The following is a 23,307-nucleotide window of genomic DNA, read 5'->3' as shown; positions in this document are numbered from 1 at the left end:
CTTTTGTTACTCAAATTTAAATTTGAGTAATTTAGCAGTCACTCTTATCCAGAGCACTTACAGGAGCAATTAGGGTTAAGTGCCTTGCTCAAAGTCGTCTTGGGGATTTGAACCAGCAACCTTTCGGTTACTGGTCCAACGCTCTTAACTGCAAGGCTACTTGCTGTCCCAAATCAACTTGAATATAATTCAAGAAGTAAGAACAATGCTAAGGTTAACTGATTGGACACCCTATACAGGAAATCTGCACTGAACCCGAGAGTCTAATTCAGAGATCCTTAATGTAGCCGAGGTATCCCAAGGCCCCGGGGGCAGTCCCTGGTCTGCCTGCGCACATCTGATGTCCTCTTTTACATACCCAGGTCATTACACAGACAAACTGTCAAATAATCTGTCTACTTCCTCTATGGAAGTCAAATTCATTGCTTAAGGGGAAAGGAGGCCAATGAAGGGCTGTCCTATAGCTCAATAATCAAACCATTTCCACTATTAGGTTACTCCATTTGGACATCAGGGGAAATGTACAGTCTTCTTTTCATCGCTTTTACGGACTTGGGGTAGATAGTTGAAATGGTGCTTGCAGACAGTCCCTCAGTCTTCATAGGGTAATATTACCATTTTAAAAAACAGATCAATCTTGTGGGGCAAATATTTCAGTCCATGTGTATGTAGTGTGTGTAACTTGTGAATAAATGAGTGTGTGCCTTGATGTCGGTCAGTCGAAGAGTCCTGGTGAGCAGCAGGAGGAGCAGGCTTGTCCAGGCCTCTCTGTGGCTCTCAGAGGTGAGGCTGATAAAGTAGGCCAGGGCCTCGCTGCACACGCTGAGGACAGGACAGGACACACAGGACCAACATTACCACATATCTCACTGCCAGAGGGGGAACACCCCCACAAACCATTGATGAAGAACCTATTACAGATGGGCCAATCAGGAAGACTAAGGATGACATGATGTAATCAAATTTACATTCAAGCTAGTCTTGTTCAAGTATCACAAGTAACTTTTACGTATTTAACAATAATAATACATGGACTTTATATAGCACTTCTCAAGGACCCAAAGTCGCTTTACAATTGTAGAGCTTTCACAACATGATCCCTCCCCCTGTCTTTCCCTCTCCAGGACACTCACAGCAGCAGTCGTGTCTGGATGTCAGGCCAGGAGTCCTGGAGCTGCCGGTCACAGTACATACGGAACAGAATACGCAGGCTACAGGCCAGGCTACTGGTCTCCTGCTTTAGCAGATTGGGCTTCGACTTCCCCTTAAATCCTGAGACACAGACAGCCAGACAGACATATGAACGTAGATGGACATACCACAGAGATGTCAAGAGAATCCTGTATCTCACATGACAGATCTGAACACACCAGACACACAGACAGTTGAACGCACCTGCTCTCCAGAGTGCAGTCCTCTGCTCGTTGTTAGAGTTGAAATCTCTGGCGAAGGTGTGTGACTCCAGCAGGCAGTCCAGCAGCTTGAAAAGGTGCTGGGAGGAGAGGTGTCTGTACATGCCTTGCTCCCCCTGTCCAGGGTCCCCTTCCTCTGCAGCCTCCTCCAGAGTATCCCTCTGGGAGAGACATAGCACAGAGTCTTGGTCAATCCTCCAACAACATACAGTACACCCAAAACACCCAACTAAGTTGATGCATAAATGCCCTGATTAAATGTGAATAAGGGTCAAGACTTCAGTTTCGAGCCATTGTAGTTTAGCTCCATTATGACAAACCTGTGCAGCAGCCATATTTTCGGCATCTTCCTTCTTGCTGGTTGCCGGGTAGAAGACAATGTTGTCAATGGTCTGGATCAGCTCCAGCTGCACCACACACTTGATGAGCAGTCCAGCAAACAGCTTCTGGTCTGACACTCCTGCCACAGACACAGAGCACACCGGCATCAGGAAGACAGATAGGAACCCACGAGAGACTGAGGTCAAATGTGGAAAAGTGGAACACGACAAGGAGGATGAGGTACGTATAAAGATAGAAATATGAATTGAGGTGAGAGGGTCAAAAGGTTTCTGTAATTCGTTGCATACTGGCATGGGGTTTACCCTTCCAGGTCTCATCGCTGGCAGTGGACATTTGGCTCTGACCTCCTCTCTCTGACAGGGCTCGGTCATAGCTGCTCTGGGATTGGGTGTCAAAATCTACATCCTGTAGTATGTTTGTGAGAGAAAACAACTCATGACACGAACAAACGGCAAGATATTTATTTTCAAAAGTCAAATCACTGCCATATACTCATGTATGTCTATAGTCAGGCTCAAAAGCTTTAATTTTACTGTCTGAAGCTTCATAAATATTGTTTGCCCACCATATGTTTCCCATCACCAGCCTCCTCTTCCTGACCAGCTGGTCGCCATGTCAACAGGCTGTAGAGAGGAGAAAAAAAGAATGTGCACATCATCAGTCATGTGGTCTATTGGAGGAAGGATTTCCTGTGTCGATGACTTACCATGGCCTGCTGAAAGATCTGCTCATGACTACATCTGACATCAGACTTGTTCTTGCAATGCAACGCAAATACAAGATCAGCATTTCTTACTATAACAGTGCGTTTTCTGTTTATGTGTGCAAATAAATATTTAAAAACACATTGAGAATTACTGTTGGATGCCTGTTTATGGTGATGGGTTGCAAAAGTGAAAACAGGCCGGCAGCAGAACTCACGCGTGTGGGCTGGTGGTCTGGAAGATGTCCAGCATACAGGAGCAGGTGGTGTTCCACACCTCTGGGCTAAACTTCTCCCCATTCAGGATGACCAGGTTCTCTAGGCAGTTAGTCCCTGACCGGGCCAACTGCTCATTATCTGGGGTAGTGGAGAGAAAATAGTGGTGTCATTCACCATTACGTCACCAAACTTGAAACTCCTGGTAAATGTTTCAAAGAATATTACAGTGAATACAGCTTGAATTGAATTAGTTAAGTGTGTGTGTGGAGTCAGCTGCTGTTTCTCCCCTCTCTCTGGTGTGTATGTGTGTGTGAGTCAGCTGCTCTCTTTCCCCCCCTCTCTCTGGTGTGACTGTATGAGTCAGCTGCTCTCTTTTCCCCCCCTCTCTGGTGTGACTGTATGAGTCAGCTGCTCTCTTTTCCCCCCTCTCTCTGGTGTGACTGCATGAGTCAGCTGCTCTCTTTCCCCCCCTCTCTCTGGTGTGACTGTATGAGTCAGCTGCTCTCTTTCCCCCCCTCTCTCTGGTGTGACTGTATGAGTCAGCTGCTCTCTTTTCCCCCTCTCTGGTGTGACTGCATGAGTCAGCTGCTCTCTTTTCCCCCTCTCTCTGGTGACTGTATGAGTCAGCTGCTGTTTCTCCCCTCTCTCTGGTGTGTGTATGTGTGTGTGAGTCAGCTGCTCTCTTTTCCCCCTCTCTCTGGTGTGACTGTATGAGTCAGCTGCTCTCTTTTCCCCCTCTCTCTGGTGACTGTATGAGTCAGCTGCTGTTTCTCCCCTCTCTCTGGTGAGTATGTGTGTGTGAGTCAGCTGCTCTCTTTTCCCCCTCTCTCTGGTGTGACTGTATGAGTCAGCTGCTCTCTTTTCCCCTCTCTGGTGACTGTATGAGTCAGCTGCTGTTTCTCCCCTCTCTGGTGTGTATGTGTGTGTGAGTCAGCTGCTCTCTTTTCCCCCTCTCTCTGGTGTGACTGTATGAGTCAGCTGCTCTCTTTTCCCCCTCTCTCTGGTGACTGTATGAGTCAGCTGCTGTTTCTCCCCTCTCTCTGGTGAGTATGTGTGTGTGAGTCAGCTGCTCTCTTTTCCCCCTCTCTCTGGTGTGACTGTATGAGTCAGCTGCTCTCTTTCCCCCCCTCTCTCTGGTGTGACTGTATGAGTCAGCTGCTCTCTTTTCCCCCTCTCTCTGGTGACTATGAGTCAGCTGCTGTTTCTCCCCTCTCTCTGGTGTGTATGTGTGTGTGAGTCAGCTGCGCTCTTTTCCCCCTCTCTCTGGTGTGACTGTATGATTCAGCTGCTCTCTTTTCCCCCTCTCTCTGGTGTGACTGTATGAGTCAGCTGCTCTCTTTTCCCCCCCTCTCTGGTGTGACTGTATGAGTCAGCTGCTCTCTTTTCCCCCCTCTCTCTGGTGTGACTGCATGAGTCAGCTGCTCTCTTTTCCCCCTCTCTCTGGTGTGACTGCATGAGTCAGCTGCTCTCTTTTCCCCCTCTCTCTGGTGACTGTATGAGTCAGCTGCTGTTTCTCCCTCTCTCTGGTGTGTATGTGTGTGTGTCAGCTGCTCTCTTTCCCCCCCTCTCTCTGGTGTGACTGTATGAGTCAGCTGCTCTCTTTTCCCCCCTCTCTCTGGTGTGACTGTATGAGTCAGCTGCTGTTTCTCCCCTCTCTCTGGTGTGTATGTGTGTGTGAGTCAGCTGCTCTCTTTTCCCCCCTCTCTCTGGTGTGTGTGTGAGTCAGCTGCTCTATTTCCCCCCCTCTCTCTGGTGTGTGTGTCTGTGTGAGTCAGCTGCTCTCTTTTCCCCCCTCTCTCTGGTGTGTGTGTCTGTGTGAGTCAGCTGCTCTCTTTTCCCCCCTCTCTCTGGTGTGTGTGTCTGTGTGAGTCAGCTGCTGTATTTTCCCCCCTCTCTCTGGTGTGTGTGTCTGTGTGAGTCAGCTGCTGTATTTTCCCCCCTCTCTCTGGTGTGTGTGTCTGTGTGAGTCAGCTGCTGTATTTTCCCCCTCTCTCTGGTGTGTGTGTCTGTGTGAGTCAGCTGCTGTATTTTCCCCCTCTCTCTGGTGTGTGTGTCTGTGTGAGTCAGCTGCTGTATTTTCCCCCCTCTCTCTGGTGTGTGTGTCTGTGTGAGTCAGCTGCTGTATTTTCCCCCCTCTCTCTGGTGTGTGTGTCTGTGTGAGTCAGCTGCTGTATTTTCCCCCCTCTCTCTGGTGTGTGTGTCTGAGTCAGCTGCTGTATTTTCCCCCTCTCTCTGGTGTGTGTGTCTGCGTGAGTCAGCTGCTGTATTTTCCCCCTCTCTCTGGTGAGTATGTGTGTGTGAGTCAGCTGCTCTCTTTTCCCCCTCTCTCTGGTGTGTGTCTGAGTCAGCTGCTGTATTTTCCCCCTCTCTCTGGTGTGTGTGTGTCTGCGTGAGTCAGCTGCTGTATTTTCCCCCCTCTCTCTGGTGTGTGTGTCTGTGTGAGTCAGCTGCTCTCTTTTCCCCCCTCTCTCTGGTGTGTGTGTCTGTGTGAGTCAGCTGCTGTATTTTCCCCCCTCTCTCTGGGTGCGTGTGTCTGTGTGAGTTAGCAGCTGTATTTTCCCCCCTCTCTCTGTGGGGAGTATAGGACCCACCTTGTTTGACACACCACTGCAGCTGAGTGAAGATGTCAGCCAGCAGGACCTCACTGAGAGGCTCATAGAACTGGGTGAAGACGTCACAGATGGCGTACAGGGCGTGGTTACAGGTCGTGGTCATCCACTCGTGCTTCTACGATAAATCACAAGACACAAAATACACACAGACGAGCAACACAACAAATCACGAGGTTGAGTGAGTGACTGGTGCAAAAGCCAGTGTTAATGACAGAAATGCCTACTCAAGACAGTCATACAGTGGAACCAATGACAATCCCTACAGCCCCTCACCTCCGTCTGTTGCTCAGGGAGCTTCATATTGTCAAAGATGCGGAAGACGATGCGGAAAAGGTCATGCCACCAGTGCTTTTCAAAGGTGTGTCCATAGCTCTTCATAATCTCAAACATCACAGTCAGACCCCTGTGACAGAAAGACACACACGTCAAGCGTACATGAATGCCTATTGGACTCAAAGCATTACATTTGTGGTGCCTCTACACATGTAGGGTGAGCTACGGGTCAGATTCCTTACCTCGTCCTGATGTCCAGCTTGCAGCGGTTGATGATGCAGGACAGCTCAAAGAGGATGGGGAACCAACCTCTCACCCACACCCGGTCCCCTGGGGCCACGTTCATGTCATCACTGGTGTACTCCCGCAGAGCCTGGGGACAGACAGGGAAGACCCATTAGAGGAACATTATCATGATGGACTGGCACCATCATGTACTTAACCATGATGCAAATAAAGAATCCACTCCAAAATGCTGTTCGGTTGCAGGCTTGATTAGAAAGCACTTTAGTACTTTGTGATCTAGGTTTGGGATGTGCTTTGGAATTCTGTGGGATGCCTACCTGCGGCCGTTCAGCCACATATTTAGCACAGTGGCGTATGAGCCGGATGGCCTCCATACTGGTGTCAGGGAAGGCAGCGTTGCACACAAACTCAGACAGACACTTCACTGCATCCTGGAAGGAGTCTATGGCTGCTGCAAAGTGCTGCTGAAACGTGATCACTGGAGAGGAGAAAGGAGAATTATTACACAGCAGTCCATTTCTCTACCGAGCTTGGCCATGCCCTTTGAGACAAAATTATGGTTGAGCCCCAGTCCTAACGTGTCGGTACTCACTGACTATGTGGCCAGTAGTCTGGAAGGCCAGCTCCACAATGTTTTCGTCGTGATCCGAGGCGGCCTGGTGGAACACAGAGAAGATGTTCTTCCAGCCGGACCGGATGTTGGCTGCCTGGGAGTTGACCATCTGGGCCACACAGCGGATCACCATGTCCCTGATAGTGGGAGATCTGTGGAGGAAAGAAAGAGTGGGATAAAGAGTCAAGCATTTGTGGCGAGTGTGTAGGCTGGATTTGGTTCTGTGCTGGCAGGGTTTTTCCACATCATATCCCCTAGATTGTTCCACCTCTGCCTCTCCTCCTTCTACTATCTCCCTTCCCCCTCTTTCCCCTGGTCCAGTCTCTCTTTACCTGTTCTTCTTCACGATGTGTTCAAATGGCCGCAGGAAGTCCTTCTGGAAGCGGAAGTTAGCCAGCTCTCCTTTCTCCAGGAACTTCATGGACAGCTGCCTCAGAGAGTCCACGGCAAAGATGGCCACGTCCTCATTGGGGTTGCAGCCCACCTGGTGGAGGAGCAGACACATAGACATAGATCCACAGTCGGTACATAGCAGGGCACAATACTTTTTGTTTTTGCCACCATTTTGACTTGGCTGTGAAAGTAAAAACGTACTTGTCACATCAGTGTGAGCTGAACATTCATTGCATGGTCACCTCACTCAAGTTCCAAAATGTCCTATTTTTTGGGGTGTCGAAAACCAGTACAGTGCATTCTCCTCATGATTCCTGTAATGAAAGTGTCTGCCCTGCCCCTGGGCCCGTTTCCCTGGGGCCTGCTGCTGTGATGAGCGAGCCACTCTCTCTCTCCCCCTCCCTCTCCCCCAATGTGGGCTCCAGGATAGAGAAAAAAGGCTTCCGATTGTAGAACTTTTCAAAATTCAACTGCAGGAAAATACATAGCTTTGGAGGCAACTACTGTTGTTCTCAACTTTCTGTGGATATCATTTGTATTCGTCATCTCTTGAATAGAGTTCAACAGCAACTATTTTACAACCAAGATATTTGATTTGGCTTTAAGATACGAAGTGCGTGTGGGCCAATGCGAGTGCATAAGGTAGCAAGCTCCAACTGCAAGAGCTTTTTAGGACATTCATTTGGACTTAGACTAATACATGACTACTAGCAGTAGGTATTATATTTAGTGTTCCTGATCTAGATAATGTGCTTTGAGTTTTCACTTCCTCATGTGGTGAATTAGAATATGATATTAGTGCACATAAAGATTAATCTCTATTGATCAACAACATTCTGGAAATTCTAGAGGCCTATTTTAACAGTAAAATAAAACAATAGCCTATTGTCAACCCACAATTCATGACAGTCACTGGATTAGGTTGCACATCAAAATATCTTGAATCACTCATTCCTGCTTGGACATGTTAGATGAAACAACTTATTTTTTGAATAGCCTACCATCTCAGTGGTCTATTACAGTCTAAAGCACCGTGAATTACGTTATAAGGTGATTTACAAAAATGTATGTTGTGTAACGCTGCAGAAAAAAATAAATGGTGTGACCAGACCAAATCATTGGCTAGTGCCACCAACTGAAAAAGATAGTAGCACCATTACAGCCAGTGGAACATGTTAGTCTGGAGCCCTTGATAGACTAAGTCTCTGCATAATCAGGTTAGATTAATGGATTTAGACAACTGCTGGACTAACAATTCTCAATGGACAATCTCAATTGAAAGTGTTTCTTAGTCCAGGAATATGCTTAATCTGGTTCCAGGACATCTTCCTTACTGAAGATAGGAGCTCACCTTGTTGAAGTGGTCTCCGATGACCTGCCAGATGCGTGACCACTGCAGGCGGATGCGGTTCATGTTGTAGTAGGAGATCTCTACTATCTTCTGCAGACTGAACATCCTCGGCTGGTGAGCAGAGGCCAGTTCATCCATGGAGACAGCACACAACCACCGCACAAAGTCCACTAGGAAAAGGACACAGGACAACATCAGAAATACACACACACACACACGCACACGCACACACGGCGAAACACACAGATCCACTTACCAACTGCATTTCCATCCAGCCTTGTGGAACCAGTGAAGATCCTGCAAACAAATACAGGTCAGATTTACAAGACATGTACTTCCAGAAAGTACCATCCAGATACAGTTACATAGACATACATGATTAAGAACAGATGTCTGCAGCCATGGATGTACGTTGAACGTGTATCTCTCACCTGTCTACAGCCACCACCACGCTCTGAGAGCTGGTCTCTCCCACAGACTCCTGGATATGAGCCATCTGCCTCCTGTCTGGACCTCCCACCAGGGTCCCTGCAATAGGAAACCCATTTCAGACACACCATTTAACATATTATGCCATTTCGCCAACACTTTAATCCAAAGTGACTTACAGTCAAGCGTGCATATATTTTACACACGGGTGGTCCCGGGAATCGAACCCACTATACTGTCATTGTAAGCTCCATGCTCAAACCAACTAAGCTACAGAAGATAGGGTGTCCAATCAAAAATGCATCTTTGACCAATGGGTAAATTGATTGTTGGGTAGATAATCCTCTAAGAAAACCAAACCTCACGTCTCCATCATAATCCGTTCAAAAGTTATTGGAGTTTTTAACCCTTGTAGGATGGACAGAATTAGGGTGACTAAATAAATGGAGGCCAGAGAATATAAATTGGTCAAAAATCACTCAAATTGCATCGCACCAGCTAGGATGGATTCTGTGCAAGAATTTAAGGCCACTGGCTGACTGGCTGGCTCACTTTCGTCATCTTTATTCTCGAATCCGCAGGATATAAAACAATATAGAGGTAAGAAGGATATCGATTTTGAGACACGAAATATAGCATTTTCATATTTTAGTAGATACACTTAATTTTCATTTGATATTCCAATTCTTTAAAAAGTTCTCCTTTAATGATATGTTAGAGAAAGACCCCACTGAACGATTTAGAACATTAATATTCATACTTGTCTTGGTAAAATGTATTTCTATAAAATAAGTAAGTCAAATTTCACGCACTCTGGGCAGAGTTGGTGGACACCCTTTAGAGAACCACATCTTCACACACACACCATTTACACATCAACTGTCCCTGATTTTCAAAGCCCTGTGTGACCTACCCAGTCCCAGGGGCATGAACTCCTCTCCCCCGATTGGGAAACCCTTGATGCCAGCCTGACTGTCCCGGACCACTCCAGAGATGTAGCGTGTCTTCACCCCTGTGCCAATCAGCTGGGCCAACTCCAGCTGGCTGATACACCGCAGGATCTGCACAGAGAAACACAGGCCAGGGGTTAGAGGTCAGCCTCCATGTTCTGTTCATGACGTCTCTACCAAGTCAAGTGCTATGCTCTCTTTCCACTGGATTTGTTTGCATAGAGACAGACGGATAGATGGGGTGGATTTCTGACTCGCAGAAGAGGAGATGAGAGGCAGGGTTGGGAAAGCCAGGTTGGCTACATGGGAGAAGCCCTGACCTACCTCGTGCCAAGAGTTGCCCAGGTAGTTTCCATCTGTGTGGGCCACAGTGATAAGGGTCTTGATGGTGTCGATGTTCTTCTGCTTCATCTCAGTGATGCTGGAACTGGCTGTGAGCAGGGTGAACCGAGCCAAGGCTTGGACATACGCATCCCTCTCCAACTGCACAGCGCCGCGAAGACAGACAGACGAGTCATTCAAAGAAACAGACAAAACAGGCTAGGAGTTTCAATTTCATGTTGAGCATAGAACCATGTTTGATGGGGGGGGGGGGTTAACAAAATTAATCATAGTCCACGGATAGTAAAGGTGTTAGGATGATACATTGAATTATTTTGCTGTGGCCTCTGACCAGCATACTGAAGATACAGGTGATCCTGATGGCACAGCGGATCCCCTCCAGACACAGAGAGGCCACCTCCTGGTCATCACAGTCCTGCAGCCCCACGCTGAAGGCTGCCAAGAGAGGGGTCCACGCCAACTGCAACACACATGCAGAGCATTGGTCATACAGCCTACTTCTTGCACACATTCACAAGCATTACCCATCCCAGCCACTGCAGATGGTGGTGCAGTGGTCCTAATGAGGTGATACTATAATAGTATATGCCATTTAGTCCACTTTTTTATCCAAAGAAACTTGCAGTCATGCGTGAGAAACTTGCAGTCATGCGTGCATACATTTTACTTATGGGTGGTCCCGGGAATCGAACCCACTATCCGGGTGTTGCAAGCACCATGCTCTACCAACTGGCTCTGCAGTACCTTAAACATGGGCCGGACGTGTTCCAGGTGGGTGGCGCTGAAGAAGGGAGCCTGGGCGTGGCTCACAGCCTCCATCAGGGCCTTGGCTGTCTTGGCCATCTGTTCCATCTCCACGTTATACAGCAGACGACGCTGCTTCTCAGTGGCTACACCTGAAAAGAAAGAGAGTGCCTAGATTATCACATGACCAACACACTCTTCACGGTAACTTGTAGGCTTTACAATTCCCACTAAGCTGGGTGGTGTAGGGGTTCAGTTGATGCATAATACATACAGTTTTAGATCATCTGTCACAGAGCCATATATTTAGAGTGTTAGGACATTGATGTTTCTGAATCCTGATGCATTTACATGACACTACCACATTCTACGGCAGACATGTAGGCTCACCACTCAAATGAATAATACTTAACTTGTAAAGGGCATTTCCCACGCTCAATGATAATAACATTGGGAATATTTAAGCAATGCTTCATTAGTGAACGCCTAAGAGTGAGAACAATATTGCCAATTCTAAAAGTTGTCCCTACTCTAAATATATCTGTCTCTGGCTTGTTATACCCCTGTTATCTCGACTTACTGTGCTTGCTAGTCTTGGGTGTGATCGTGTGCTCCTTCCTGTCCTTCATGGCGATCTTCTTGCCAGCGATCTCATCGTATATGGAGGACAGGTACTCCTCAGGCAGGTCCTTACTGTCGTTGATACCACGGTTCATTTTGATGTACTGCTCCTTGGTCATTTTGTTCTTCACCTGTACAGGTCAAATAACGGTGTCGAACAACAGTGAATACAAATAACTGGACGTGGGTGTATGGATAGATGAACAGGCTCAATAAACCGATTGGTTGGTGTTCTGACCTGTGGACTGTGCAGGTCGGTGGTGAGCATGATGATGGAGTAGGCCAAGACGTAGGCCGTGTCTGCACTGGCAAACTCAGTCTGTCTGCAGGGGCAAGAGTTTAAGGCCAGTTGAGGTAACAAGGTGGTGCATCAGTAAACCACTGGGCATTACATAATGAATATTCAAAGAGGCTACACGTCCACGCAGTATTTATAATTGAGGATGTTCTCGATGACATGTTTCCAGAACGTGTATGCAAACTCAACTCCTCCCCCTGCTGGTAGCAAACAGTCACTGACATGTCTCCCTTACCCCTGGTTACACTCCAGATATCGGGCAGCAAACTTCTCCATGAGCCTGTCAATTTTCTGGGCCTCTCCGGGGAGCCGGAAGCCCTCCAGGAAAGCCCTCAGAGCAGAGACAAAGTCCCGGCCACAGAAGTCCAGCTGGTCCACGTAGCTGTACATCACCTCCTTGTTGAAACGCACATTCTCCCCCAGGTACTCCCCCACCTGGGTCTAGAGAGAAGAGAATGGAGAAATGGGGAAATGGTGAAGAGCTGTGCCAGAGATAGGAAGCTCTAACAAACCCTTTGAGCTATGTATTTTATATAAATATAACCATGTAAGGTAGAACCTATTCTAATTTACAATGACAACCTGGCATTTACAATAAAGATCTGGCATCTACAATGAAGATCTGGCATCAACAGTGACAACCTGGCATCTAAAATGACAACCTGGCATCTACAATGAAGATCTGGCATCTACAATGAAGATCTGGCATCTACAATGAAGATCTGGCATCTACAACGAAGATCTGGCATTTACAACAAAGATCAGGCATCTACAACAAAGATCTGGCATCTACAACAAAGATCTGGCATCTACAACAAAGACCTGGCATCTACAACAAAGACCTGGCATCTACAACAAAGACCTGGCATCTACAACAAAGACCAGGCATCTACAACAAAGACCAGGCATCTACAACATAGACCTGGCATCTACAATGACAACCTTTTCTAATACAAACTCGAGTCCGAACACATCACAATAACTTTCTGTTGTTGCATACTCTCTAGAGAGGCTACTAAATCAAACTCCTTCATGTTTGTACAGTGATACAAGGTTGTGATGAGGTGCTCACTGTGTCCAGGCGCTCCTCTTGGTGTAGAAACTGGGCAATGTCCTCTGCTGTGTTTCCCAGCATGCCTTGGTCTTGTAAGAACTGGACACCTCGCTTGGGCTTTTTGTTGAAACTTGAGAGATGGAGACAAATAATCTATGGCTACTACAGATATACTGTATAACTAGATAGGCAGTGTTCATTTTGGCAGCCATTTTAGATTTAGTCTAATAGTACCTTTTAGTCTTAGTCATATGTTAGTCATTTCATCCTTAGTTTTAGTTATATCAGTCAACTAGTCAGTCATTTTAGTCACATTAGTCAGTGTATTTTTCCCCATGAAATAGTTAATATTTAACTTCCATCATGTCCACATTCAACTAGGCCTACTATCATTCATATAGCTGGCACACTGCTATTGTAGTAGATTGTAACCAATACCAGCCATGATTTAACATATGGACAACAAAGCCATGGCTACAGATTAAACAATTTAGGCATACAGCGCTTCCCCCCCCCCCAATCATAACCTTGCAATGAGGGTAAATAACAGTGATTCCCTTAAAAATGGGAGAATATACACTTTCCAATAATGTCAGAATTTTTTATGTGATACTGATATTCAGCAAATAGCACTAGCATTTCAAAACGGGGGTAAATACTGCACTGGCACTTGCCGACGGCGAGTGTGGCAAAACAGATGACAAACAGCACAGACGGAAAAATAGAGCTTATGTGATCAAAGCAAAAAATAGCCTATGTGAAAGTAATAGAGTAAACATAATTGTTTCTAGTTGAGGTAGATTACAATTGAAGTGTCCATGCTGTGCATCAACTTCAAAAGAGCGAGTGACTGAAGTGACCGCCCGGGAGCTGTGTGGGAGTCAGGCAGATCAGTTCAATAAGCCCGCGCAACTTAAACACGTTAAATCTGCCAATAAGAGGATTGCATTAAATATTCTGCATATAATTGGAAAAAACAGATGAAAAGGAGCTTCATGTCAAATTGAACTTGCATTAGTCTCATGTGGAATTCTCGTCTAGTCACATTTTCACAGTGCTATGAAGTACTTAAGTAAAAATACTTTAAAGTACTACTTAAGTAGTTTTATGGGGGAACTGTACTTTACTATTAATATATTTGACAACTTTTATCTTCACTACATTCCTAAAGAAAATAATGTACTTTTTACTCTACACATTTTCCCAGACACCCAAAAGTACTCTACATTTTGAATGCTTATCAGGACAGGAAAATGATCTAAGTCACACACTTATCAAGAGAACATCCCCGTCATCCATGCTGCCTTCTGATCAGGCACTCACTAAAAATATGTTTTGTTTGTAAATTATGTCTGAATGTTGGAGCGTGCCCCTGGCTGTCCGTAAATAAATTAAAACTAGAAAAATGTGGCCGTCTGCTTTGCTTAATATAAGCAAATAAAAATGATGTATACTTGTACTTTTACTTTTGATACTTAAGTATATTTAAAACCAAATACTTTTACTCAAGTCGTTTTTTACCGGGTGATTTTCACTTTTACTTGAGTCATTTTCGATTAAGGTATCTTTACACAACTACATTTTTGTCACCTGAAATGAAAACTCATTTGTGACAGTTTTTTTCATGGCATCTCGTCTCAGTATCATCATTAGCTTTCGTCAGGAAAAATAGGGGGTTGACGAATATTTTTCGTCAGTTATTGTTGACGAAATTAACACTACCTCCCAGACTGATACTGTATATAGACAGAGTAAAACAAAGAAAGCCAAAGGGAAGGACAAAGAGTGTGAGACTCACAGCTCAATGCCGTGCTCAATGACGTCCTTCTGTTGTTTGATGACCTCATACTGTTCTGGGTGGTCAGGCTGGGAGGACTGGACACTAGATGACATGGTGGAGTCCAGAGAACTGACGCTGTCTCGACGAGACGCCAGGTGGTCAGGAAGCTTCAGCTCCGGACCCTCACCATCTGACGGCCGCTCCTGGCCTGGGTCACACACAGCAGGGTCAAGATACACACTGTTTAGGCTGAGAGGTGCAGCTACACACACACACACACACACACACACACACACACACTTCAGCACCATTGTCTAACTCCTTGCGCACTGCTGAGGAAAGAGAGAGCGAGGAGCCTTGGGTACTGTTGATTTTAAAGATGGAGGCCTAATGAAAGTAAGATAGTATGCCAATAGTGTAAGATAGTATGCCAATAGTGTAAGATAGTATGCCAATATTAATCTAAACTATTTCTTTAAATATGCAAGAGGGATATTTTTTCATTCAGTTGATATATTTTCGTTGGCTAAATTAAGTTCGAACTGTCTGTGTCCTCCGTATTTCATTTGAGATAAGTAGGCCTGTTGTAATATAAATATCATTCGCTTATTGCAGTCATTTGTTGGGTACGGTAGGCACTAGGCTTTCTTGGTAATTGCTGCAATATAGCGTGTTGAAAACTTTGGTGAATGTTTAAACCAGTTTGAATGTGTTTTGTTTCATTCTGTTGAGTCTTTCTTTTAACAAATTAAGTTCATACTGTAATGTTGCGTTTGCCGCAATATAATATCCTGCTTGTATTTTCCCTATAAACAACGGCTTGACTTACTTTTGATATGAATCTAATAAAGTTTAGAAACATTTGTGAAGGTGTGATGTGGCTATTAGCCTTTTGTACTGCAGGCCTATGAAGAACTGACTCCGATAGTTGAGGTTGAATGTTTTAAGCCTACCAGAGTAACTCCTATAATCTAACAATATAATGCTTATCTTTATAGCCTATACATGCAATGCCCTTTACAATAGGCTATACATTTTTGCATATGCTACACATCGAAACACAAGGTAGTGTTTTTATTATTTGTTAAAGGCTGTTTTTAAGGACACGTAAAATGTGTCTCATTTGGTCAATATCCCTGGATGTCCTGAGTTACGCACACAATGCCCGATAAATTTAAATCTTCACAGTCATTTGTCCGGCACAACATTTTCCTAACGGAATCCCTGCCAGACACACACACTGCTCATTACACTCACCGAGGTTGGCCTGCAGGTTGGGGTTGACATACATGTCTCTGCTCCACTCCACCATGCATTTCAGAATGGACACTAAACACTCCAGACCCTTCTTACGCAGACTCAGCTCCTGCAATATATGTCTCATGTTAACCGGTCTGTCACAGAGCTCAAAAATACTTCCTACCCCAGAGAAACAGCTAAACAACAGACAAAATCCAAGCATGATGTCAACGTATTTGAGGTAACCTGTAGAGGGGTCATCCCTAGCTCCTGGCCACTCCTCCCCATGGCAATCTTAGATAGATCGTTCACCAGCCGCTCAAAGATGTTTGCAGCGTTCAGGTCACAGTCGTAGTTTACGTAGATATCCACCACACACTGAGCATCTGGGGGTGAAGGGTTTGAAGATGGGGGATAGAAGATACAAATTTGGTATATGTACATTACCGTTCAAAAGTTTGGGGTCACTTAGAAATGTCCTTGTTTTCCTTGAAAACATACATGAAATGAGTTGCAAAATGAATAGGAAATATAGTCAAGACGTTGATAAGTTTATAAATAATAATTGTGTCCTTCAAACTTAGCTTTTGACAAAGAATCCTCCATTTGCAGAAATTACAGCCCTTACAGACCTTTGGCATTCTAGTTGTCAATTTGTTGAGGTAATCTGAAGAGATTTCACTCCATGCATCCTGAAGCAGCTCCCACAAGTTGGAGTGGCTTAATGGGCACTTCTTACGTACCATATGGTCAAGCTGCTCCCACAACAGCTCAATAGGGTTGAGATCCGGTGACTGTGCTGGACACTCCATTATAGACAGAATACCAGCTGACTGCTTCTTCCCTAAATAGTTCTTGCATAGTTTGGAGTTGTGCTTTGGGTCATTGTCGTGTTGTAGGAGGAAATTGGCTCCAATTAAGTGTCGTCCACAGGGTATGGCATGGTGTTGCAAAATGGAGTGATAGCCTTCCTTCTTCAAGATCCCTTTTACCCTGTACAAATCCCCCACTTTACCACCACCAAAGCACCCCCAGACCATCACATTGCCTCCACCATGCTTGACAGATGGGGTCAAGCACTCCTCCAGCATCTTATTTTTTTTCTGAGTCCACAAATGTTCTTCTTTGTGATCCGAACATCTCAAACTTAAACACTTTCCTCCAATCTTCCTCTGTCCAGTGTCTGTGTTCTTTTGCCCTTCTTAATATTTTATTTTTATTGGCTAGTCTGAGATATGGCTTTTTCTTTGCAACTCTGCCTAAAACGCCAGCATCCCGGAGTCGCCTCTTCACTGTTGACGTTGAGACTGGTGTTTTGCGGGTACTATTTAATGAAGCTGCCAGTTGAGGACTTGTGCGGCATCTGTTTCTCAAACTAGACCCTCTAATGTACTTGTCCTCTTGCTCAGTTGTGCACCGGGTTCTCCCGCTACTCTTTCTATTTTGGTTAGAGCCAGTTTGCTCTGTTCTGTGAAGGGAGTAGTACACAGTGGTGTACATTTTGAGCCTGTAATCTAACCCACAACTGCAGATGCTCCAGATACTCAACTAGTCTGAAGAAGGCCAGTTGTATTGCTCCAGGACAACAGTTTTCAGCTGTGCTAACATAATTGCAAAAAGGGTTTTCTAATGATCAATTAGCCTTTTAAAATGATAAACTTGGATTAGCTAACACAATGTGCCATTGAAACACAGGAGTGATGGTTGCTGATAATGGGCCTCTGTACGCCTATGTAGACATTCCATATCAAATCCGCAATTTCCAGCTACAATAGTCATTTACACCATTAACAATGTCTACACTGTACTTCTGATCAATTTGATGTTATTTTAATGAACAAAAAAAAGGATTTTCTTTCAAAAACAAGGACATTTCTAAGTGACCCTAAACTTTTGAACAGTACTGCACATAAACAGCAATGCACACTAAATGTGTCCATCAGGCTTGTGTGTGTTTTACCTGCACATATCCGTGTGAGGGTCTGAATGACCATCCACTTGTGTTCAAAGGAGCTGGACGATGTTTCCAGAATGGTCAGGAAAATCTCCCTGAAAAACACCTGGGAGAGGTAGAGACAGTGAGGGAATTAAAAGTGGTAAGTAGTTTCATCATTCATTTTTATTTTCCATTCTATGTTGCCTATTTTAAATTGAGTATAAAGACTCAAAATCACAGATAAAATATAGAAATCCTGTATCCCGAACCTCGATCTGCATCTTGAGGTGGACTTTAAAGTGGGAGAGAAGAGTGAGGAAGATGGCGAGGGAGAGCTCAAACACCTCGGGCACAGAGGACACCCCGTTTTTGGAGAGGGCCACACACAGGTACTGCTTGATGGCATTGACAAACATCTCGTGGGTACGGAAGACTGGCCCTGCCCCCTGCAGCACAGACAGCAGCAGCTGCAGAGACACCACTTTGGAGCGCAGCTCATGAGACCTGAGGAGAGGGGGAGAGAGTAAGGGTACAGAGAAGGAGTTCGACGGGGAGAAGAGAGAGATGGGAAAAGGCAATGAAGACGGAAAAGGAGAGTTGGAGAAAGGAGAGACGACAAGGACATGGGAAAGAGCCAAAGAAAGGGAGATTGTGGGAAGTGTAAATAAATATTCAACAGTTTAGTATATGAATGACTTGTACAGTTTATAGCCTTAGTACAATATAGTTATTTAGGTTTAAATTATAGCACGTCACTGTCAAATATGTTTGGATGCAGTGATCAGGCTCAGCTTTCACTTGCCTATTCAGACTCCCAGCCTTAGAGTTTTAGATTACAGCAACTGAAGAAGCCCAGTCACAAATGTAAAACCTCCAGCTGACCTGAGTATACTGATCTTTAAAACAGTCTATATACCAAGTAGAAGCTATTTACAGTGCCTTGAGAAAGTATTCACACCCTTTGACTTGTTCCACATTTTGTTGTTAAAGCCTGAATTGAAAATGGATTCAAGTTAAATGTTTTGTCACTGGCCTACACACAATACCCCATGATGTCAAAGTGGAATTATGTTTTCAGAATGTTTACAAATGAAAAAATAAAAAATAAATTGTCATAAGAATTCAACCCCTTTGTTGTGGCAAGGCTTAACAAAAATCAGGAGTAAAAATGTGCTTAACAAGTCGACTACCTCATCTCTGTACCCCAAACATACAATTATATTAAACAATTATCTGTTAGGTCCCTCAGTTGAGCGGTATATTTCAAACACAGATTCAACGACAAAGACCAGGGAGGTTTTCCAATGCCTCGCAAAGAAGGGCACCTATTGGTAGATCAGTAAAAATAATAAAAACAGACATTGAATATCCCTTTGAGCATGGTGAACTTATTAATTACACTTTGGATGGTGTATCAATACACACAGTCACTACAAAGATACAGGCGTTCTTCCTAACTCAGTGGGAGACAAATTAACCTTTTAGCAGGGTTGACATACTTATTTTTCTTCCACTTTGACATGAGTGTTTTGTGTCAATCATTGACAAAAAAAAGACAAATGAATTTGAATCCCACTTTATAACAAAATGTGAAAGAAGTCCAGGGGTGTTAATACTTTCTGAAGGCCCTGTATATAGTATTGTGGAGAGAAAGCCAGGAGAAACTTGGACTTGGATTAGGTGATGAGAACAAGGGAGGAGTTGTGTGTTTGAACAGAGGGGAAACTGGGGCTGAAGGACTAGCGGATCATGTCTCACTTTGGGTCAGGGGGTCCGTCTGCCAGGGGCTTCATGGAGAGCTTGCAGAGGGAGCGGAAGACCAGGAAGGCGTCTTTCTGCAGGATGTGGGAGAAACGAGCAGTGTTCTGGCCACCCTGCATAGACTCTGCATCCTAAAGACAGAGAGCATATAACTAAACAGAACAGGCTTAAACTATACAACGCAATTGTCAATATATAACTAAACTACCAAAACTAATGTATAATGCATAGGGGCAAAAATAATCACAAATCACTCTTTTCTCCCATAAAACCTTTGATGTAACCCATCCCCATTCCACAGATAAGAGTTAACTCACCAGGATGTCTGTAGAAGACACTGAACCACGGTCATCCATAATGCCGTTCATTTGGTTCGTATCTGTCCTGGGTCTAGGGGGCACCACCTCTGTCTGCTCAGGGAGATGATCCCCTTCTGTGTGGAGAGGTGGAAAAGTCCAGTCAGATACAGGTGTGTAAATGATAGACCAGGACAAGCCCTGATTAACAAACTCTGTCCAATCACACCACCTATGGTTACAACCAATGCCTAACCTGGTGTGGTCTGGGGCTGTGACTCTGGTTCAGGTGCTGGAGCCACTTCCTCACTCGTTGGTTGCTCTGTTGGCTTTGAATCGACTTCTGGTTTCTCATCCCCTCCTACTTCTGATTTCTCCCCCTGCCCCACCTCATGCCCTTCCTCGACTGGCTGTTTTACGGTTGTTGGGGTCTCTGAAACTGGATCTTCAAAAACTATTGATGAGAAAAGAACATGTGTCAAATAAATGAGGATGATATAGGCTTCAGAAATGTCATGCAATAATAGCACATGGATCGACGTTAATCGACGTTATGTATAAATATACTCAACGCCAATACCTGGAGGTGGTGTCTCATCCCTTTTCTCCTCTGTAACAGCCACATCCTCCTCAGTCTTGGACTCCTCTGGTTGGCCATTGATGGAGGGTGTGTCTGGGGCCAGGGGCATGGTATGGAGGTCTGGGGTGCTGGCCGCAGGAGATGGCGTCCCGCTTAAGTCTTGGGTGCGGTCTGACCGGGGAGAACCGCATATTCGCCCAGGGGAAGTGGAAGGGTTCTGATGGGGCAAACACAGTCTATCCTTCTCCTGCTCGTGAGACTCCAGAGCCTGTATAGATACAGGGAGATGGACAGACAGGTCATTATCAATAAAACTAGTCAGAACACCAAACAGCATGTGAATAACAGCCAATGAACAAGTCAGCGAGTCGGCTAGGACTCGCTGTATACTGACCGCCTGTGTCTCCATGCGGGTGAAGATCACATTGAGCATCTGTGTGAGAGTGGCCTTGGCGGTGGTCTGGTTGATGAGGTTGCGGCTGGCCAGGTAGATGTTGTAACAGGTACGCACAGTCAGTAGAACAGTCCCCTCGTGGATCTCAATGTGAGGGGAGGTCACTGCAGTTAGGAGAGCCTGGAGGAGAACAGCAGGGGTCAGAACAATCAGAGGAAATAGAAGAAAATAATGTCTTGCACTAGCTTTGTGAATTCTAGATCGTTCAAATACGGTAGGTCAGTCCAATAAAACCTGTTGTCAACAGTGACAATACTGGTGGCTTGTATGAACAAGACAGACTTTGGACCCTCAACTTTGGAGTTCCACTATGTGAAACTTAAATGAACTCTGGTTATGCATCACGCCTACTGTACAGCCATAAAAGACAGATTTGCCACCGGATATACCTGTAGTATCACAGTGGGGAATGGAGGTGGGAAATAATGGGCAGCAATTTGTCCTGAGAGGCAACTAGGCTATATATGGTACATCGGTATGAATATGTAGCTATAAATAAAGCAGAGGTTTAAGATGAATGGAGTCCCTCACAGACTCACCTTAATGATTTGCAGCTGCACCCCCTCGTCTGTCTGTGGGCCCTGGAAACAGTTACAGATGGTCTCCACCAGCCGGTCGATGAGCCTCTTCCCTGGAGCACTACTGTCAGGGGCGTTGCCTGTGATGTGGCCATACGCAATGAGCTTCTGCAACGAGGGGGAAAGGAGAGACGGGAGATTGCGGAGAATGTATGCATCTCTGATATTTAGGGGCACAACTCCGAGGAATTGCACAACAGGGGTAACATCATTTGAACTTCTCCACCCAGTGGCACTTACAAGTAGGGACTTACAATTACCTCCCACCCACAATTGAGTCCCAGCTCCCTCTCACAATTACAAATGTGTGTGTACTTTAATATGTCAACTTGAGGATCTGTAGGGCTGGAAATTGCCAGGGATGACACAATATCATCACGATACTTAGGTGTCAATACGATATGTATTTTTCGAGTCTCACGATTCTATATACATTTGGGGACCCGAGTGGCACAGTGGTCTAAGGCACTGCATCTCAGTGCTAAAGGCATCACAACAGACCCTGGTTCGATCCCAGGCTGTATCACAACCGGCCGTGATCAGGAGTCCCATAGGGCGGCGCACAGGCCCAGTGTCGTCCGGTTTAGGGGAGGGTTTGGCAGGCATTATAAAATAAGAATTTGTTCTGAACTGACTTATATTTTTTTATTTAACAAGACATGTATTGCGATTCGATACTGTAGTTTTATTGCGAAACCATGTTAAAACATATTTGATCAGTCATGGAAATAAAAGTGCTGAAAACAAAGTGTCTCCATATTTTAAAAGGAACAGGCTGTGAAGGGAAAACACTGCCGTTTTGATGCAGGTACAGCCAACTAGTGCAAAAATAATATTGTGACATTGTCAAAACGATACAATACGATATACAGTGCCTTCAGAGCCCTAGACTTTTCCTACATATTGTTATGTTACAGCCTTATCCTAAAATGTATTAAATAAAAAAACATCCTCAGCAATCTACACATAATACCACACAGGTTTTTGGAAATGTTTTCAAATGTATATAAAAAACACAAAAAAAAACAGAAATACCTTATTTACATAAGTAATCTGACCCTTTGCTATGAGATTAGAAATTGAGTTCAGGTGCATCCTGTTTCCATTGATCATCATTGAGATGTTTCTACAACTTGGAGTCCACCTGTGATAAATTCAATTGATTGGAAAGGCACACACCAGTCTATGTAAGGTCCCACAGTTGACAGTGCATGTCAGAGTAAAAACCAAGCCATGAGGTCGAAGGAATTGTCCCTAGAGCTCTGAGACACAGATCTGGGAAGGGTCCCAAAAACATTTCTGTAACATTGAAGGTCCCCAAGAACACATCACAAGGAAGAAGTTTGGAAACACAAAGACTCTTCCTAGTGCTGGCCGCCCGACCAAACTGAGCAATTGGGGGAGAAGGGCCTTGGTCAGGTGGGTAACCAAGAACCCAATGATCACTGACAGAGCGCTAGAGTTCCTCTGTGGAGATGGTTGTCCTTCTGGAAGATTCTCCCATCTCCGCAGCGCTACACCAATCAGGCCTTTATGGTAGAGTGGCCAGACTGAAACCACTCCTAAGTAAAAAGGCACATGACAGCCCTCTTGGAGTTTGCCAAAAGGCACCAAAAGGACTCTCAGACCATGAGAAACATGATTCTCTGAAACATACCGTGGGGATGTTTTTCAGCAGCAGGGACTGGGAGACTAGTCAGGATCGAGGCAAAGATGAACGGAGCAAAGTACAGAAAGATCCTTGATGAAAACCTGCTCGAGTGCTCAGGACCTCAGACCCAGCCAGAGACCGGACTTGAACCCGATCGAACATCTCTGGAGAGACCTGAAAATAGCTGTGCAGCAACACTCCCCATCCATCCTGACAGAGCTTGAGAGGATGTGCAGAGAAGAATGGGAGAAACTCCCCAAAGACAGGTGTGCCAAGCTTGTAGCGTAACAACCAAAAAGACTCGAGGCTGTAATCGCTGCCAAAGGTGCTTCAACAAAGTACGGAGTAAAGGGTCTGAATACTTACGTGAATGTGATATCAGTATTTTGTTTTATAAATTTGCAAAAAACGTCTGAACCTGTTTTTGCTT

The 23,307-nt window shown here is 45.1% G+C and overlaps 1 protein-coding gene across 2 annotated transcripts in view; it reads right to left on the bottom strand.

The window, feature by feature from the left end:
- arfgef2 (ADP-ribosylation factor guanine nucleotide-exchange factor 2 (brefeldin A-inhibited)) overlaps positions 1-23,307 on the bottom strand; it is a 38,805-nt gene that overhangs the window by 3,855 nt on the left and 11,643 nt on the right. Inside the window, exons 4-38 of one of the 2 annotated variants that reach the window (XM_035740772.2) lie at positions 21,188-21,334; positions 20,589-20,768; positions 20,195-20,462; positions 19,871-20,068; positions 19,636-19,751; positions 19,316-19,449; positions 17,827-18,061; positions 17,582-17,681; positions 15,868-16,007; positions 15,640-15,748; positions 14,401-14,590; positions 12,621-12,732; positions 11,784-11,989; positions 11,489-11,573; positions 11,210-11,381; positions 10,630-10,781; positions 10,217-10,345; positions 9,868-10,026; positions 9,507-9,654; positions 8,596-8,692; positions 8,421-8,461; positions 8,165-8,334; positions 6,753-6,904; positions 6,400-6,572; positions 6,125-6,285; positions 5,804-5,934; positions 5,562-5,691; positions 5,268-5,403; positions 2,676-2,814; positions 2,320-2,377; positions 2,042-2,159; positions 1,733-1,872; positions 1,396-1,573; positions 1,134-1,272; positions 705-822 (exon numbers count right to left, since the gene is read on the bottom strand). In XM_035740772.2, the coding sequence (XP_035596665.1) occupies positions 705-822; positions 1,134-1,272; positions 1,396-1,573; positions 1,733-1,872; positions 2,042-2,159; positions 2,320-2,377; positions 2,676-2,814; positions 5,268-5,403; positions 5,562-5,691; positions 5,804-5,934; positions 6,125-6,285; positions 6,400-6,572; positions 6,753-6,904; positions 8,165-8,334; positions 8,421-8,461; positions 8,596-8,692; positions 9,507-9,654; positions 9,868-10,026; positions 10,217-10,345; positions 10,630-10,781; positions 11,210-11,381; positions 11,489-11,573; positions 11,784-11,989; positions 12,621-12,732; positions 14,401-14,590; positions 15,640-15,748; positions 15,868-16,007; positions 17,582-17,681; positions 17,827-18,061; positions 19,316-19,449; positions 19,636-19,751; positions 19,871-20,068; positions 20,195-20,462; positions 20,589-20,768; positions 21,188-21,334 (5,061 nt within the window). The remainder of the gene's footprint in view (positions 1-704; positions 823-1,133; positions 1,273-1,395; positions 1,574-1,732; positions 1,873-2,041; positions 2,160-2,319; positions 2,378-2,675; positions 2,815-5,267; positions 5,404-5,561; positions 5,692-5,803; positions 5,935-6,124; positions 6,286-6,399; positions 6,573-6,752; positions 6,905-8,164; positions 8,335-8,420; positions 8,462-8,595; positions 8,693-9,506; positions 9,655-9,867; positions 10,027-10,216; positions 10,346-10,629; positions 10,782-11,209; positions 11,382-11,488; positions 11,574-11,783; positions 11,990-12,620; positions 12,733-14,400; positions 14,591-15,639; positions 15,749-15,867; positions 16,008-17,581; positions 17,682-17,826; positions 18,062-19,315; positions 19,450-19,635; positions 19,752-19,870; positions 20,069-20,194; positions 20,463-20,588; positions 20,769-21,187; positions 21,335-23,307) is intronic. The other variant, XM_035740773.2, reaches the window with a different exon arrangement.

This window comes from Oncorhynchus keta, chromosome 28 (genome assembly GCF_023373465.1).
Source record: "Oncorhynchus keta strain PuntledgeMale-10-30-2019 chromosome 28, Oket_V2, whole genome shotgun sequence".
NCBI lineage: Eukaryota > Metazoa > Chordata > Actinopteri > Salmoniformes > Salmonidae > Oncorhynchus > Oncorhynchus keta.
This window is presented reverse-complemented; position numbering and strand designations above follow the sequence as displayed.